Source organism: Neurospora tetraspora (assembly GCF_033439725.1).
Source record: "Neurospora tetraspora strain CBS 560.94 chromosome Unknown B0H65scaffold_1, whole genome shotgun sequence".
Classification (NCBI taxonomy): Eukaryota; Fungi; Ascomycota; class Sordariomycetes; order Sordariales; family Sordariaceae; genus Neurospora; species Neurospora tetraspora.
The window spans coordinates 2,376,502-2,393,035 of record NW_026944383.1 but is presented as its reverse complement, the minus strand read 5'-3'; the positions used below and the strand labels follow the sequence as shown (position 1 = coordinate 2,393,035).

At 51.9% G+C, this 16,534-nt stretch overlaps 4 protein-coding genes and 1 non-coding gene across 5 annotated transcripts; 2 read left to right on the top strand and 3 right to left on the bottom strand.

Moving 5' to 3' along the window:
• Positions 1-946: 946 nt before the first annotated feature.
• On the bottom strand, positions 947-2,374 carry B0H65DRAFT_504719 (uncharacterized protein; the record flags this gene model as incomplete). The annotated part of the gene is made up of 2 exons (XM_062827939.1): positions 947-2,056; positions 2,111-2,374. The coding sequence occupies 2 exons, from the start codon at positions 2,372-2,374 to the stop codon at positions 947-949; spliced, it is 1,374 nt and encodes a 457-aa protein (XP_062686055.1).
• Positions 2,375-4,683: 2,309 nt separating this feature from the next.
• B0H65DRAFT_20606 (uncharacterized protein) lies at positions 4,684-7,254 on the top strand. The gene has a single exon (XM_062821867.1). The coding sequence runs from the start codon at positions 5,094-5,096 to the stop codon at positions 6,930-6,932; it is 1,839 nt and encodes a 612-aa protein (XP_062686054.1). The 5' UTR covers positions 4,684-5,093; the 3' UTR covers positions 6,933-7,254.
• A 620-nt stretch (positions 7,255-7,874) lies between these two features.
• B0H65DRAFT_t62 lies at positions 7,875-7,946 on the top strand. The gene has a single exon. It is a non-coding gene; the product is annotated as a tRNA-Met (tRNA).
• Positions 7,947-8,753: 807 nt separating this feature from the next.
• On the bottom strand, positions 8,754-9,721 carry B0H65DRAFT_504717 (uncharacterized protein; the record flags this gene model as incomplete). The annotated part of the gene is given in 3 exon segments (XM_062827938.1): positions 8,754-8,828; positions 8,839-9,236; positions 9,679-9,721. 3 exon segments carry the CDS (start codon positions 9,719-9,721, stop codon positions 8,754-8,756), a joined length of 516 nt encoding a protein of 171 aa, XP_062686053.1.
• A 3,527-nt stretch (positions 9,722-13,248) lies between these two features.
• On the bottom strand, positions 13,249-15,905 carry B0H65DRAFT_437997 (uncharacterized protein; the record flags this gene model as incomplete). The annotated part of the gene is made up of 3 exons (XM_062825344.1): positions 13,249-13,356; positions 13,842-13,844; positions 14,235-15,905. 3 exons carry the CDS (start codon positions 15,903-15,905, stop codon positions 13,249-13,251), a joined length of 1,782 nt encoding a protein of 593 aa, XP_062686052.1.
• Positions 15,906-16,534: the final 629 nt, after the last annotated feature.

The window sequence follows — 16,534 nt, the reverse complement described above, 5'->3', positions numbered from 1 at the left end:
AGTTATCGTACAATACTCGGGCGTCCACGTCCACAGTAATTTCTCGCGACTTAAAGAGGGGAAGGAGGGGAAGAGACAAGGCTAAACCGCAAAAAAAGACGCGAGTGGTGATGGGAGTGACTCGGCGCCGTAGCGAGTGCGGTGAGAGAGCTTATCGCATTGATCAGCGGTCGATAACATCGCCAATTGGATCCCTAGCAATTGCCCAATCCCGGGGACCCGTGGTCGTGGGTTGGGCCCCCTGGCCTGATGTTGGAGAGGGCTCGTGCGCCCCCAGAAAAACGGCGGCAGGGGCAGCAGCCCTATGACGGCGACCCACACCACCTGGAGATCATCTGCTTTCTTTTAGGTTGACTTCATTGGACACTCTGTTTGACATCTGACTGCCGCATTCAACCACTTCTCTCAATCATGATCACCTCTGTCACGGAACGGGGACGGTTCACATCACGCCAACTTGGAGACTTGTGAACACCTATCGACCTGATGAAACCCCCCGCGAGCGCAGACATTAACACCATCGCCCACCACAGTACGCACAGATTCACAATAGCAAAGCACCATGGACTTATCAATTGGAAAACTGCGTTCATTCTAGAGCACCTCATGCGCAGCTAAGTGAACTACAAACCAGTTAAGCCCAATCCCTCGATACCTCCACCACTTGCTCCTTGAACAAGGATATCGTTGCTGATTGATTCCCAGATAAAGATGGAGGTTGTGTAACAATGCCCAAGATATGCTTTTCATCCTTCCCTGAGCAAAGAATGCGGTACCTCCTGTCAATAATCGACGCTGTGTAACCACCATAGCGAAGATCATTGCCGACCGCGAGCAAATGATGATGGAAAACATCCACCATAAACTGCAGGGTTAGGGTATAGCCCTGCTGTCCAAACCTCCAAGACGACCAGCCCACAGAGCATCTTCATCTCCGGGTTCCCCGTCATATCCATTCCAATTCCCTCCTGGATATCTCGCCATTTTTGATTTTCTTCAAGATCGTGAGGTGTTGATCGGATACACCCTTACACCCTCCGCAGCAACACCGGAACCCGTACCGCTCATAGAGCGACAGCGGACTTCCACCGTAGCTGATGAACAGCTCCGAACCAGCTTTCACCAGCTTGCTAACGTTCAGCACGATCGCATCAGAGTTGTTGGCGTCGAATGTGTAATCGACATTCGCAACCCATGAGCAAGCGTGGTTGAGTCTCGATGCGGCGTTGTACACGCCTATGATGCCGAAGTCGTAAGGGGGAATGGCAAAGGAGTTTGCCTTTAGGATCGCCCTGATGTGGTTGTAGTCGCTTCCGTCGCGACTCAAGTAATCACCAGGGGGGGTATACAATTGCATAAAGGCTTGCTGGTCGTCCTCCGAGAGCTCCCGAAAGTCGGAGTAGAAATCGACATGCCTTGACTTCAAGAGGGGCTTTTCGATAAGAATGACCTCTCCTAGCTTGAGGTCTCGAGTCGCGAAGGTTCCAAAGCCTCCATATTTGGATAGGCGTATCTGGAAATTGCTGGAGTATGGGTGGTAGTCGGGCGTGTCTGGCAAGGCAATGATCGGTCCTTGGTACTCCCCTTCTTCATCACCAAATTTGACGGTACTAGGCTCCAAGATCTCTTTTGTGTTTGGCTTGATATGTTCGATTTTCTTGAGAAGGTTGGTGAAGTACTCCATCCAATTCGGAGATTTGAGATCAAGGTTGTCCAAGGAGAGACCCTTGGTTGGATCTTCCAGAACGAAAGGGTCGCTTGATGACGTTTCGTTCTTCGGCGTCTTTGGGGAGCTTCCAATGGACGGCATGGACGATGTGCTAGTGTCATGGAGGCCCTCATCGTCGGTTTGAGATTCTTCTTGTCTGTTTGGCGTCTTGGGAGAGCTTGGCGCTGAAGACGCCGATGTCAAGCTCATGTCATGATGGTCGGAATTATCGGATTGGTCGTCATCTTGACCCCGGTCGACAGTGTCCACGTCTGCCGGTTTGTTGTTTGGACGCTTGACAACCTCCACTCTCATGCTGGTCTCATTCTCTTCGGCATTTGGTGACGTCTAAACAAGGATTTTAGCACAGGAGGTGGTCGCTATGGATGGGTAGATACTGACCTCGAACTCATCCCGATCACTTTCCTCGTCTGGCAGAGGAACATCGGCAGCGTCCACCGGTAGCATGACCAGGCTGACGTCCATAGCGATAGTTGACTCCTGGCATGCATCTTCGATGGAGGACTCGGATAGGTTGAGAGCAGGAACAATGAGTCCACCCTCAGGTTCTCTATCCATGGATGACACCTCCGGGCTGACGTCCGTAGAACAATCGGTGTCTTCGGCTGCTCGCTCCGAGGTGGTAGCAGTAAAAAGTGAAGCCATCTTCACGTTGATAATGGGAATGGGTTAAGTGATATCTGGATCCAAAATATCACCAAAAAGTGGTCTGTAAAGGACCGGCGTCAACCAAAACTGGAAGTTAAGTGAGCGTTATGGGTAGTTGGTGGTGGTGAGGGAGGAGAGGAAGGGTAAGAGATGGGAAGCCCAGATATCTTGCGGTTTATATAGACCTGTTTGGGTCAAGACAAAACAAGCAAGTGAAGGGTTTGGCGAGAAGGAACCTTCAAGTGTTTACATTTTGATCCACCATGGGTAAGATGGATCGGCGGTGGGCTCTCATCTGGTCCTCCCTAGCGTGGCTATATGAGACTGAGGCTAACATGGGAATAGGTGAGATGACAAGGGCGCAAAGATGCGGGTGATGACTACTAATATCTTCCCAAACTTTGCTACGTTTTGTTTGAGATAAATCCATGTTGCTACCGTTCTCAAGCGCAGATATCTTCACAACAGGCTTTGGAAGCAATACCTTATGTTCAATGTTCAGAGATAGCTAACAGTTGGTAGGTGTGGCCGTGAGAGCGAGCCACGTGTGAGCTCCCCAACAGAGAAGGAGCAATCCGTCAATAACGACATCAACATCACCCAGAAGAGGGTCCAACTTTCCCATCACCTCTTTCACACAAACAGCAAACATCGTACCAAATGGTTATCGGAACCCTCCGGCTGGTCCCATCATCAGACGAACTGAGTCAATTGACCCTTCAACGTCGAGATTGGCCACTAAGACCTGGAGAACACCACGACGGTATGGATATCGGACGATTTTAGTACAGCGCACTCAACCACACATAACGCCTCCTAGCTCATGCAGCTGCCAGCATGCAATATGATTTTCTCCTGGCCGTCCCAAAGCTCAATGGACCGGCATCTTTCTAGATCCTACCAAGCTTCAGGGAACCTGAATCTCAAAGACAAGCGCAATGGTCACCGCATATCCACTCCGAACTGGTACCATCAGGCTTCAAACGCAGCCTGTGCTTCAGTGGAATCTTTCTCGTCTCTTCAGCCAACTTGATCCCACAAGTCAAGTCATGAACAATTCACCGGCTACTGTCGCTGTTGCGGTTTGAGTAATGCTGATGTTACAACACTCCCATGGGCGATGCCGACTTTGTTACACCCTAACGGGCGACGCGTCCCTGTGCCAGCATAACTCAAAGTACACCAATGCTTTCCATTTTGGGATGGAATGGCCAACTAGAGCGATTCTTCGAATCATCGGCATTCTTATCCCTAGGGTGTTGCCAGAAATCACTTCAACACCATCACTAGAACGTCGCTTGATCGCTTGATGATACCGAAGAGTTGATAAAGGCCCGACGAGACATCGCTTGCAAGTTGGGTCATGGTGATTCGGAATACAGAAAGTTATCCTTGTTGATGCCAGTGACAATAAGCCGCCTCCGACAGAAAAGCCACACGAAACCATCTATGAAAGGCTGCCAATGGCTGCTAAGCGTCAGCACAGCATTGACCCAGACCGTCGGTTGGAGTTTTCTTGACAACCCCATGGTGAGAACACCATCTTTGGTCATTCTCCCCAGTAATACGAAGTGTACCATTGCTTAGGATATTCGAACCACACAGAGGCCAGACACATCCACGGGTTGGGCATGAAAATTCTGATAGGTGGCGTTCCGTCCGTGGGTTATTGTCAAGATGGACGATTATTCGCCATCTTACGAATCATCGAGACCACACTGTCACGAAACAGCCACCTCTTCTTCTCATCACTTCCGTCATTCACATGGATTCCCAGTGTTCAGTCATGTACAATGGCCTTTCCCTGGGATGGACTCGGACGGCTAAGCCGGTCTCATGATGTGAGTACAAAGTCCGTTCTTGGTCTCACGCTCCAACACGTCACTCTATTCTAGTGTTCCTCCAGCCGACTTCCAGAAATAAGGGGTTCGTATACTTACTTCTTGGTCTCATTTCAGAGTCGCCTTCGGAGTTTAACTCAAGACAACTCATGCAAGACCTCAACAGCCGCACGCAGTCGTTGATTCTCGCGGCCTTGAGAAGACACTACGCGAATAACGTTGAAAGATTCCAAACAGCAGTGTCGAGTGCCAAAGACGTGAAAGTGTCACAGGACTCGATACTTACGGTTCCTGGCATTGTCCTCTGGTCACAGTCATACCTGCCAACGCGCGGTTGTGGCACGAACAACCTTTGGGGTTTACTTGTACCAATGTACGGGTCTTTCTCCTGATCCCATGGAGGCAAAGCATTGGCTGTACTCGATCATTATGGAAAATCAGCCTTCTTTACTGGTAGTACTTTGAGCTCTTCTCCGGAAATCACTCATCTCGATGCTGTAAATGACCCATATGGAGAGTAGCATCATCCGACTCCCGATGGTGGTAGATCTGTATGACGCCATGTCCAAGGTATGTCTTCCCAGCATTGGTATTTAAATGCGGGTGAAGCTTGTACGCTTCGGAACGGCCGAACGGGAGAAGAAACAAGGCCAGACGACAGCAGGGCTCCTGACAGTAGTGGAGGAAGTTCAGGTGGCAGCCAAGAGAGATTTTTCCCATACTTCGGCCCCTCTATATATCTTGCTCCGGTCAATACCCATCTTAATGTAGGAAGCTAAGCAGCCCTCCACACCAAAACACCACGCTCGTTACCTAAGACTCTGATCCATCTGTCAACCACCAACGACCAACGAGACAGCAAGTAAACAGACACAATGCAGCTGCCAACGTTGGCTGTTGCTTTGCTTGTAGCGAGCACGTCTGTTATAGCTGCACCAGCTCATAGGCAATCCCAAGATAACAAGCAGGTCATTCCGCAGTTGTCTACTCAGGGGCAAATACAAAGTGGAAATCATTTCTCTAACGGGCTCCGTGGGTTCGTCAAACGATGGAGTCTGTTCAATAACGAAGAGGAGCCCATCAAACATCGGAAGTTTACCTATCCCATCAACCGTACACCAGCCGACGTCCGCGCCGACACTGATTCAGCGGCGGGCCCTCCGGCGACGGCTGCTCCCGCTCCTCCGGCGTCAGCTCCTCCGGCGTCAGCTCCTCCAGCATCGGCTCCTCCAGCGTCTGCTCCTCCTGCATCGGCTCCTCCTGCGTCAGCATCCCCAGTATCGGCACCACCAGCTCCTCCGGGTACCGAACCCCCAGTATCGCCTCCGGTGCCAACCTCCACTGGTCCCATCGTCACGGGAACCGGCGGTCCTCTCGGAGGAGGCAACTCCTCTGCCGCAGGTGTTTTTCCCAACGCCACAAGCATTGCTCCCCTGCCGGCACCGTCCAATGCAACTCTCACAGCCCCATTAGTCACCTCAGCAGCGCCCTCTATTCCGCCGGTAGTTCCCTCAGCAACACCAGCAGCCCCTCCGGTCTCCTCAAGCAGCGCCGTTGTCGTGGTCCCCTCAATCACATCCCCAATCCCGGGTATCAGCTCCGCCAGCGCCGTCGTCATACCACCCTCAGCAACAAGCAACTCCGCCGCCGGCCCAGTCGTCGTCCCTCCCGGTGCAGGCGGTGTAGCCTCCCCAACCACCACCCAAACGGTCCTCATCACCGCCGATGCCCCCGCCGCCAATGGAGCCCCCGGCGTCATCGTCGTGAGCATCACCCAAGCAGCCGGCGACCCCGTCTCCTTCCCCGCTCCCACAACCGCAGCCGCCACTAACATCATCACCAACGCCAATTCCAAATCCTTCGCCAGTACCACCACCGTCATTATCAACGCTTTGGTCTCCCAACCAGCTGGCTTCTCCGCTTTTTCCGGCATCTCGGGGTTTCCCGATAACTCCGCTACCGCCATCGCTCCCTCCGTCGCAGCGGCTCCAACGGTGATAGTTATCGACATCGTTCCCGCCCCTTCCTCCGCTGCCCAAGCAGCTGCCAGTAATGGCTCTAACGGCTCGGCCAACTCAATCGCCGGCGGCGGCTCCCTAGCCCCTATCATCGTCACAACAGTGACTGCCCCCGTCATCTTTCCCACTGCTCAATCTACTCCGGTCATTGTCACTGTCGCCAACTCTAATGCAGCCAACTTGCCGGCTCAGACGGCAGCAGCTAGCACTGTTACCATTACCCTTGGCGGCGGCGGTAACGGGGGCGGCTCGGGTTCAGGAGCAACGACCGTTGCTCAAGCGCCTCAAGCTCCGGCTCCAAGCATTGTTTTTGTCACGGTAACTGCTAGCCCAGTCACTGCCAATGCTCCTTTGGGTACCAGTGCCGGAGGTGCTGGAGGTGCGGGTTCTTCGTGGAGTTGGACAACCACCTTCCCGGGCTTTACTTGGTCTTGGACTTCTTCCGGCTTTACTTCCGGCGGCTTTGCTGCACCGAGTGCTTCTGTTTCGGCCCCCGCCGCGGCCGGTGGTGGTGGTGGTAGTGGTAGTGGTGATTCCGGTAAGGGTGACAGAACAGTAAGTCTCCATGAAACAATCACTTACACTACCACGGAGGGTTCGCCGTTCCCGTCGGCGACGGAGATATTCACGGCTGTGGCTACGAGTCTTGTGGCGGTGCCGAGTGGGAATCCGGATAATGAGAAGGGGGGTTTGTGAGTTGGGTAGTTTGGTAGTTCAGTATAGGTTTCTTTCATGTCTTTCTGTTCTGATCACACTCCTTAGGTTTTACCCTTTTTTATTTCGCCGTCTTATCCTGTTTAGGGGAGTTCTTTGTTCACAATTTCCCCGTAGTAATGCTTGGAAACATGAAGGGCACAAGATAGAATGATAGTACCGATGGGTTTTCGTGCAGTGGCAGGCTGTGATGTTTCTACCTACCTAGGTATTCTTTCTAGGACCTTTCTTACTTTATCTACTCTAGATACCTGGCAGCAATAGTGCAGAACAACGGACATTTCATTGCTCCTTCAGTTTAGTTTTCTTGGAATCTCATCTCCTTCCAAAATTTGACCTGACTCGTTCCTTCAAGTCAACAGTAGTTCTACACCATCGAGAGCAGACGAAGCCATTGTTACCCAACATGAACGATACTTGGTCCGTGCGCTCAGTGGTGAACTGGAGACACTTCCAAGCGAACACTTTTGATGATGAAAACAAGCCCAACTGCAATGGTATTTTATTTTCTTTGAAAGAAGGTTGATCAATATTCTAATATCAATATTCTCAGTTATCCTGTCCCTCTTGCACGAGTTCACTATTTTTGTGACGAAGCTATGGACGAGTGTCCAACCAGCACTTGTTCGACGAAGGAAGTGTACCGTTACCAAGCTACCAGGCGCACGAGCCATCGCAACTCTTGGAAGTTGAACTGTACGACGAGGACATCCTGGTGCGGTCTTTTCCGGTTTTCGTGCACAGAGCTTCTTGTTTTAACAGACACATTTTGGGTCTTTTAATATGAACGTATTGTAGACATCCGTTGGGGATTGATGCGAGCTGGCATGGTGTAGGAGCCAGTCTCGCCAGTGAAGAGTTCAGAACCCCTTGGTGGGGATAAAAGGTCAACAATGGCCAAAGCTTTTCATCAAATCAGAATTCAGCTGCATGGCGCAGCGGAAGCGCGCCGGGCTCATAACCCGGAGGTCACTCGATCGAAACGAGTTGCAGCTAATATTTTTCTCTATTTTTGCTTTACCATTCTTTGTTATTAACTTCCCTCTCTCTTGGCCTTTTGGAGCTTGCTTTTCTTCTTGGTTTTTGTTTGTTACGAACTGGTTGTCTCGTGTGCACTTGTTCACAAGTCAATTGTTAGGTTCTCCATCCTTGAGGGTTGAAGTTTCAGCCAGCCAACCAAACCTTTGATAATCACTAATTCTTCATGGACAGGTGTCAATCGCCTGATAGTGAGACATCACCAGGGCATGAGCAGATAGCAATCTTCATTCGGCTGTCCCCAAGAAGATGATATGTGATAATTCGCCTGAAGAAGAATATTCTGGAAACAGGGGAGGGGGTGCAGAAAAAGAAGAAGAAAGGAGTATCAGCTCCTGATATTGGCCCTGTGGCTGCGCTATTTCAGAGGAGGAAAACAATCCCCTGTTTCCTTCCTAACTCCTTAGTAAGCGGAAACGAAAGTTCCGGCTGCTGCAGGAGAAGCCAGAATGGGTCGAGCTCGACATCAATTTGGAATTTAGATTGTGCTGTTGGTGATGAGAGACCTTTTCCTGTTGCAAAGGCAGCATATGTTTGGAATAGAGAACAGTGTCTACGCACTCCGAACAGATGGTGATGTAAGGAACAAAAATGTAAATGCCGTGTCACGCCGTTGCGGGCCACGACACGGCTGCTATTTCTGGATCGCCGATATGTGTCTGTGCTCCTGATATCAGGTCACATCGGAGCAAAGGATAACCGGCCGGTGGCCTGCCGTCGTCTGAGGGTGACCGGCTGACCGTTGTGCGTTAGTGATGTGTCTGCTCATATGCACCTGGACGGTTTGATAGGAGAATGCGGGAGAGGCAAAAGTGTGACAGCACCATGAAGACATGAGGCCTTGTTTTACCCCCGCCCCACGCCTGCTGGGGATCTGCTCGGCCCCCAGATTTGGGGTTTGGTCGGTGTGTGTACGAGGGTGTGTACGATGCAGGGGAGAGATGACTGACCAGTGATGTTCGTGTTGGCGAAGCTGCCAAAGCCTGCCATGGCCGAGTGCCGCCCCTCTTGTGTAATCTCCAAGGCTCGAACCGTTGTCGGTGGCGTCACGAGCGCCAGAGGCGGCATGAATAAACCCGTACTTCTCGTCATCAACGACGGTCTGGAGCACCACATCACACAGAGAGCCCAGTCTCGTATCCAATGAGGTTTGCCGATAGCCTAACATTAACGGATTGGTGGTCTCGTGGGTGTCCGGGTATGGCTCTGGCCCATGAATGTTGACAGGCTCAGGCTTTATGGAGGTTGCTGCAGATAGTATCAGCAATGTGTTTTTGCAACTTTTATTGTGTCCAAGTCCAATAAGGAGAAGGAAAGGAGCGGGAGAAAGACGGGAAGGGAAAAGCGTCAAGTTGGAAGCTGAGAGCTAAGATGACGTATCAGGTGACCAGAGGCACCTGCCCTGCTGCCCTTCGTGTAAGGTAAACGGGGCACAGCTAGCAGCATAGGAAGGCACGTAGGAATGAAGATGGGAAGGCATTAGCCGACCTCAAGATTCTGAGGTGCACGTCAACGGGGAAGGTGCGACAATGGCATCCACAACCAGCCAAAGAAATCTCTTCTTTGCTCCCACAAACACAATCTTGTCCAGGTTGCTCTCCAGATCCAGGGTATTGAGTCCACGGCAGTCCTGTCGGGCTCTGATCCTTGATATGGCAGCCAAACAGCCCAAGCAGCCGTCATCTCCCACCTATCTCGAGCTTTCCACCGTCTGACATCCAACCAGCTGCCATGATGCTACCAGCTACCACATCACCACTTGGGGGAAATCGAGCCCCGTCGCCGACCGCTTCGGATCTTCAGACATCGCCAGGCTTGGTATCTTTTTCCGGCGACTTGCTGCAAATAGTCTGCGTGCTTGACCCAACACCCTACCGGCCCCAGCACGTCAAAGTGAAAGTCATCAAACAAGACTCTGCAGCTCCTCACCGTCATTTTGTTCGAGTTCGGTCAGTCTCGTGTCTCAATTGCAGCTCTGAGAACGAACGAAAGACTCTTCTGACGTTGGTGATGTCGATCGGAGAGAATGCAAACAACACCCGACGCCGACGAGCGACGACGTCAACAAGGATGCAGTCTCGCTACATGCATATTCAATCAAGGTAACGCGGCCCGTAACACCGCCCACTACCACTGTATCCCATACAAGCAACACACTAAACCCCCCCCTTCAGTTGCATTCCTGCTGACCCCAATCTTTTTCACAGCTGCGAGCGTGCAACTTCTCCGCTCCACAGATTTGCCCTCTTCACGGCCTGGTTCGCGAACCATAAGCTTGCAGCTATTCGAAATCATGTTACTTGAGCCACATCTGCAACCTCGCCAATCCCTACCAATACATACCTTGATACCACTGCTCCTACCTACCTTTGGACACTTGCTCACCAGCGCCTCATTCCGAACACAGCTACAGCCAGTATCCAAAGGGGCGTTGCTGCTCATGCGGCCGTTCGTTCAACCCAAACATGCTGTCCCGAATCCTGGCCTCTTGCCCTTACTTCCACGGTGACCATACGCTCGGCCATGTCAACTTGCTCCGATTTAAGCGCCAGCGCGGCTGGGCTCAACATACCGTTCCGCCTAACCAGATGGCGTCAGGATCGCCGACTCTCTCTCCTCTCATTCGGCCTAGCCTAGTCGTCCGCAGCTAACCGGCTGCCGTCCCTAGCGCAATGCGTTCGTCTAAAAAAATAACACAGACCGACATAGCATTTCACCAACCATGGCCTTGAACGGTCTTGAAAATGGTTAGCCTGAATCCCGAGTCTCCTGGAAGCGAATGATTACGGACCCGACAGAACGGTACAAGTCGCCGACTAGACTTCCTCGGTGTCCTTCTGGTCTCCCCACCGTTTGATTATGACACCGGCTGGCCGGCAAATTTGCCCGCTATTTGGAATTTGAATCGCCGGGCATAGGCTTCCGGTTCCGTCAACGAGACGATGTTCATGAGATGGCGTCTTTTTCTTAACCGGATGACACCCCTTTGATCCAAGTCCGTACCGAACAGTCGAGTGTCTCTGGTCGGCCGTTCGATGGTGTGAACGGATGTACAACATCAACCTTAAACATATCACGGCCAGATATACGTGTCACCGATATCGCGTCACGACAGCCATTATTTCTTTCCTACCAATGAGCGTCAGAAAGTGCCGCGCTAAGCGCTTCACGGAATGTCGGTTCATAGTGTACAGCACACAGTAAGAATTGTTTGCTAGCCGAATGGGCTGAAGACAGCTTCTTCCATGGCGGTCGATCAGACCCTTAGCTGGAAGCCCAGTACAGTGTTGAGCCTGGAAGCCTGGCTCAAAGACGGTCTTCTTGAAGCCACATAGGCCGCCCACCATCCTTAACCCGACCACGAATGACGTTCGTCCAATCTGCATGTTCGAATTCAGAAGGACATTTCTTATTGGCCTACAATTTCTTATACCCCCCATGACATCCCTTGCTTTTCCCTACAGGGGCCCATATACAGGAAAGCCAGGTATCGATTCTCACCGTCTTCTGCTATTCCTCCCTTTAGTCCCTCACCCTCCATGGTTATTTTGACGTCTTTATTCAGATGGTTGCACGCAAGCTGCAGTTTCTATACAGGCCTGACAGGACACCAAGTTTCCCTTCCTCACATCGGGACCGAATGAAGAGGCGAACACAGGTCTTCAGTGCCGACGTGCCGATGCTCTCTATAACCGAGATGATGCCAGGGGTGACAAGGAGACTGGATCTTCAAAGTGAGCCTATCTCATACTCAAGTGAGCTTCCAATGGCTCGGTGAGTGCCAGGAACAAGATAAGCTGCTCTTTTATTCTTTGCCCTCACCTTCAATGACATACCCCAGATTCACATCTTCCCCACCTACTAGTGCTCATAGGGGTCCATTTACGACGGGAATATTTCTACAAGCAGACAAAATCCTGTAACTAAGAAGTCTTCCCCGGGATGGCTGAATTTGGAAGTGCCGCGACGAACGCTTCGTTGATTAGCCGCCGAACCACAGAGCCACAGCGAAATCATGCCATGTCTCAGTCCCTGCCTCTCCTCCGCATTCCTTCAATGAAATTTTCCTTGTATTTGCATATCATGTTGTGGGCACCGGGTACAACAAGGAAGAGGCAAAGTTCCTCAGCTCCTTACTGAAATGGTTTAGCCGGTTTAGGGGGAACCGGAGGCAAACAAGTGCAAGCGTTCCAAATATCAGATATCAAATCCCGACAGCTTGGTAACTACTCTTATTTGTTATTACGCCAGACGCCAATGCAACAATCGAAAGGCAGAGGGTGCGTGTTGGCTCCTGAGTCGGTGAGCTCCTTAATTTGGACTCGGGGCTTGGTGCTATTCGCGACCTTTCGAGTCCAGTCTTTGTCGTAGTCTGGTCCATCTCTGTTCTGAACAAGTGTTGCCCCAAGGCCGTCAAGTTTAGTGGCATGAATATCGAGGCAGTGGGATAATGCAAGTCGTACCACGGGCCCATTATACATGGAATCACATAGCACTCATCCGTCCCCATGATCTACAGCCACGCTACCTCTACCCAGTAACTCATATACACGAACATAAGTAAGGGTGATATAGACACATATATACGGCGAAAAGCGGTATCTCTCGGTGACGAACAAACGTTGCAACAATGAAAAGTTTTCTCTTTGTTGGTGATTGACGCGCGTTTGTTACTACCACGCGCCTGTTGCGAGCTGCCTCTTTCTGCATCATGTCCCTCCCGTTCTCTTCTACCGTGGCAAATCACTGGATCAGGGTAACATTGAACATGGAAAGGCTGTGATTAGGTGGTTACCCGTGGCTGTCCAAAATTCCATGGTTAACCAATAGGAAGTGAGCCTTTTGGTATGTTTGTCAGGTAAGGCGGAAGAACGGTCCTTGTTAATACGAAGGGGATGTTAATTGTCGCTATCAAGGGGGGGAGGGATTATGTATGTGGCTTGTCTGGGTGGTGGGAGGGACGGTTGAGGTTCCTAACTGTCAATGTAACTCTGGGAGAGCAACGACAGTCCGGGTAACAGAGGCCTAGATACCCGGTTACATGGAAGCTCACCTAGGTGTACATTGTGGCCTGGGGTCTGCGCACGTAAAACGAGCGAGGACAGAAGATGAGCAATGATAACAATGGAGGCCAAGAAAGTGGAAAGGGAAGGAATAATAGGAAAACACCGGGAGGAGATTGCGGCGACATAATTGCCCTTTCCATCATCCCACGTTATCTCTGGCAGGTCGACAATACCTTGCTGTCAGAGACGCCCACTCAAGCCACAGAGCCGGAGACACCGCTCTTCAGTGCCATAGCACCTCTCACTGGAAGTAAATCCTGGCGACTCGAGTGAGTCTTTTCACTGAAGTTTGACAAGTCGATCTATTCCCTTGCTTCAAGCACCACGTTTTCCCCATGTTTTTTTTTCCGTCTCTGCATACGCCGGTCTACGAAAACTGAGAACTGACCGCACTGCATCGGGGATCTTTCTGCCTTGCGTGGTCCCCGTGGTCGCCGTTGCACGTTGTGATTGCCGACCTTATGAAACGGGATGTATGTAGGTAGGTATGGATGATTCCGGGGAAGGAAAAAAGGAGGAAGAAATGACGCCAGCCAGCAATCACTCAATCACTCAATCAATCCCGCTCTCAGTTGGTAAAGAAAACAAAGAGAACACACAGGGCCCATACAGATACAATAGGCTGGACTTCGTATAAGCAAGCCCAAGCCAAAACGGCCCCAATCACATTCACGTACAGGCAAGCGGGAAGGGCAAGCGGGAAGGTCAGCAAGCGGGAAACAATGCCCCTGACCCCCTGATGACCACTGCGAGAAGGGGGCGTGCTCTATCAGCACTCTAAACTTACTACCTACGACAAGATCATCAAACATCATAGAGATTCGTCACCTCACAGAATAATATTCGAGGAAGTAAAACCGCTGTTTCTCAACGCCATCAAATAGAATCCATATACCCAAAAACCCGAGGAAAAAAATCATGAACAGAAGAAGAAGAAGAAGAAGAAGAAAACATGGACAAAAAGACAGCGCTAAACCCTCCCTCCCAACGCCTGCAACCATCAAAGCCAACATTATTCCCAAGCAACACGAAGTCCCAACTAATACCCCAACCACGATTTTCATCTCACGCCCCGTCCTAACCCGGCACTACCTAACCCCCGAGGCCAACCCCAAAAATCAGCCCCAGATCAACCCCTCCTCCGATTCGGCGTGCTCAGCGGCAAAATCTTCTTACAAACCTTACAATCCAGCTCCTGCGGCCGCTTATGCGTGACCCAGCAATCGCACACCCACACCGCGTTCTTCTCCTTGTGGAGCTCGATCAGCACGCCCGGTCTATAAAACTTCTTGGCGATGCCGCAGTCGATGCAGAACCTCCTAATGCCCCAGGTTTCGTGGATGCGGGGGGATTGGTCCGAGGAAGAATAAGTGCCGGAGGAGGAATGGCCGCCGGAACCGCCGCGGCGGGCGCCAGTGTTTTTGGTGGAGGCGGCGGCGGCGGCGGCGAGGGAGGAGCGCGTTACTGAGGGGTCGTGGTGGGGGTTTGAGGTGAGAGAAAATGAGGAGGTGGAGGTGTGGGAGGATGTGGAGGGGGATAGAGGTGGGGTTTGTTGGGCGGAGGCTTGGGTGATGTTTATTGTTGGTGCTTGGTGTTGTTGTTTTGAGGAGGCGGAGGAGGAGGAGATGGAGCCTCTTTGGCTCTTTTGCTCCTTGTTGTTGGAGTTATTGTTGTTGTTGCTGTTGTTGCTATCAGGGGCATCCTCCAAATCGTTCTTCCACCTGAACAGCTCAAAGTTTTCCGGGTTCTTGACCTTGAAGCAGTGGTAGCACCCAAAGGAGCCGGGGTGCTTGCCGTCATCCTTGTCGCCGCCCCGGCCACCGGAAGAGGTGTTGTTGGGCCAGAACCGCTTGAAGTTGATCTCGGCGAACATGACGCACCGGATCTTGTCTTCTTCGGGGCACTTGGAGGGGTCAAAGTGGTCCCTGAAGAACCTGCTCGCCATCTGAGCCTTGAGAACGTCGAAATAGTCCAGGTGTGACTGGATCATCATCACGATGTCGTTTCTATCCTTCAGCAAGCGCTCAATGGGAGCCTTCCCCTGACGTTGCGTATGCGGGAGGGACATGACCGAGGACCCTGGCGTGGGAGTGAACGGCATGGAGGGTAATATTGTGCCTGCTGAATGGCTGGGATAGGCCTGGGCGCTGGTGTAGGTGTACACTGGTTGATAGTTGTGCATCGGTAACTGGTAGTTGTGCATTGGCTGCTGAGATGGGTAAGGGTGGCCCATGTGTTGGTGGTAACCATATGAGGATGATGGTGGGTACGTCGTTGCTCGTTGTGACGGGGCCGGCATCGAAGGATAGAGAGACATTGGTGGCGGAGGGGCGACCTGAGCATGCAAGTAATGCGATGGGGCGGGGATTAACGACGAAGGTAGCGCCTGAGAGGTGTGGTGTGTGTGGTGGTAGGACGACGGCGGGTTATATGTCCTGGTCAAGACCGGGGGGCTTGCCATGGAGTCAGAGTTGGAGTCCGTGACTGGTGACATGGTGCGGGAGGAAGACATGTTAGGTGTGCCGTGGGAGGCCGGAGAGGATATACTCGAGACCGAAGCCGAGCGAGCCTCTGGGGGAGACCTGGGCAGATGAGAGCTGGTCTGGTAGCCCACGGGGTAGACAGGCATCTCGCGATATAGATCCGGAGAGAAGTAAGGGGACTTTTGCTCAGGGGCAGGGGCAAGCAAACGATGTGATGAGCCACCGAAGTGGTAGAGGTGTTGTGGTTGAGGGTATGCGACTACCTCGGTCATCTTGTGATCGTGCCAAGTAGAGGTACCACTGGGAGAGTTTGGGTTGTGAACAGAGGCCAACTCCTCGGAAGGAGAGCGTTTGTTTAAGTAGAGCATGATGAGTTTGTGTGGTGTAGCGAAGGGGGAAGGATGAAGGGCATGGTCTCGGGACCTTGGGAGGTACTTGATGGTAGGTTTAATACTGGCGAGCAAAAGCAAACGTGCTGGTGGCAGAACAAGCTCCGGGCCGTGATTCGCAGGAGGCCTATCAACCAGTGCCTAAACTAGACGCCTGAACCACACAGTCGGGTTCTGGAAAACAGCAAAGCCCCGCCAAAAACGGTCGACCAGGGTACCACTGAGGGATTCAGGCGATGTGAAGCGACGGGCCTAGGTGGTATCGTCCTTGGTAATGAGCTCGCAAGCTATTCCCGAAGGGGTTTGTTGAACACTGGGGGAGTCGAAAGATGGTTGATCAAGGTCGAGAAATCACCATGGAAGAAAAAGAGCGAGCAATGGGGCATTCGAGTCGACGGCGATCCTCGGACGGGTACCGAACACGGTGGACTCGATGAAGATGTGGATGGGGCAGGAACGGGCAAACTGAATGCTAGAGAAGAAGACAAGGCCAGACTCGAAGTAGTGGCATCGGGGTCTGCGGTCCTATGCCAGAATGTGTTTATTCGGGCTAGTAGAGGTACGTAGGGTGCGTACTTGGACATGCCCATTCCCAGAGGTACCATGAT

Bases quoted from the DNA above. Each gene is read 5' to 3' on its own strand.
- B0H65DRAFT_20606 (XM_062821867.1), top strand. From the start codon at position 5,094: ATGCAGCTGCCAACGTTGGCTGTTGCTTTGCTTGTAGCGAGCACGTCT.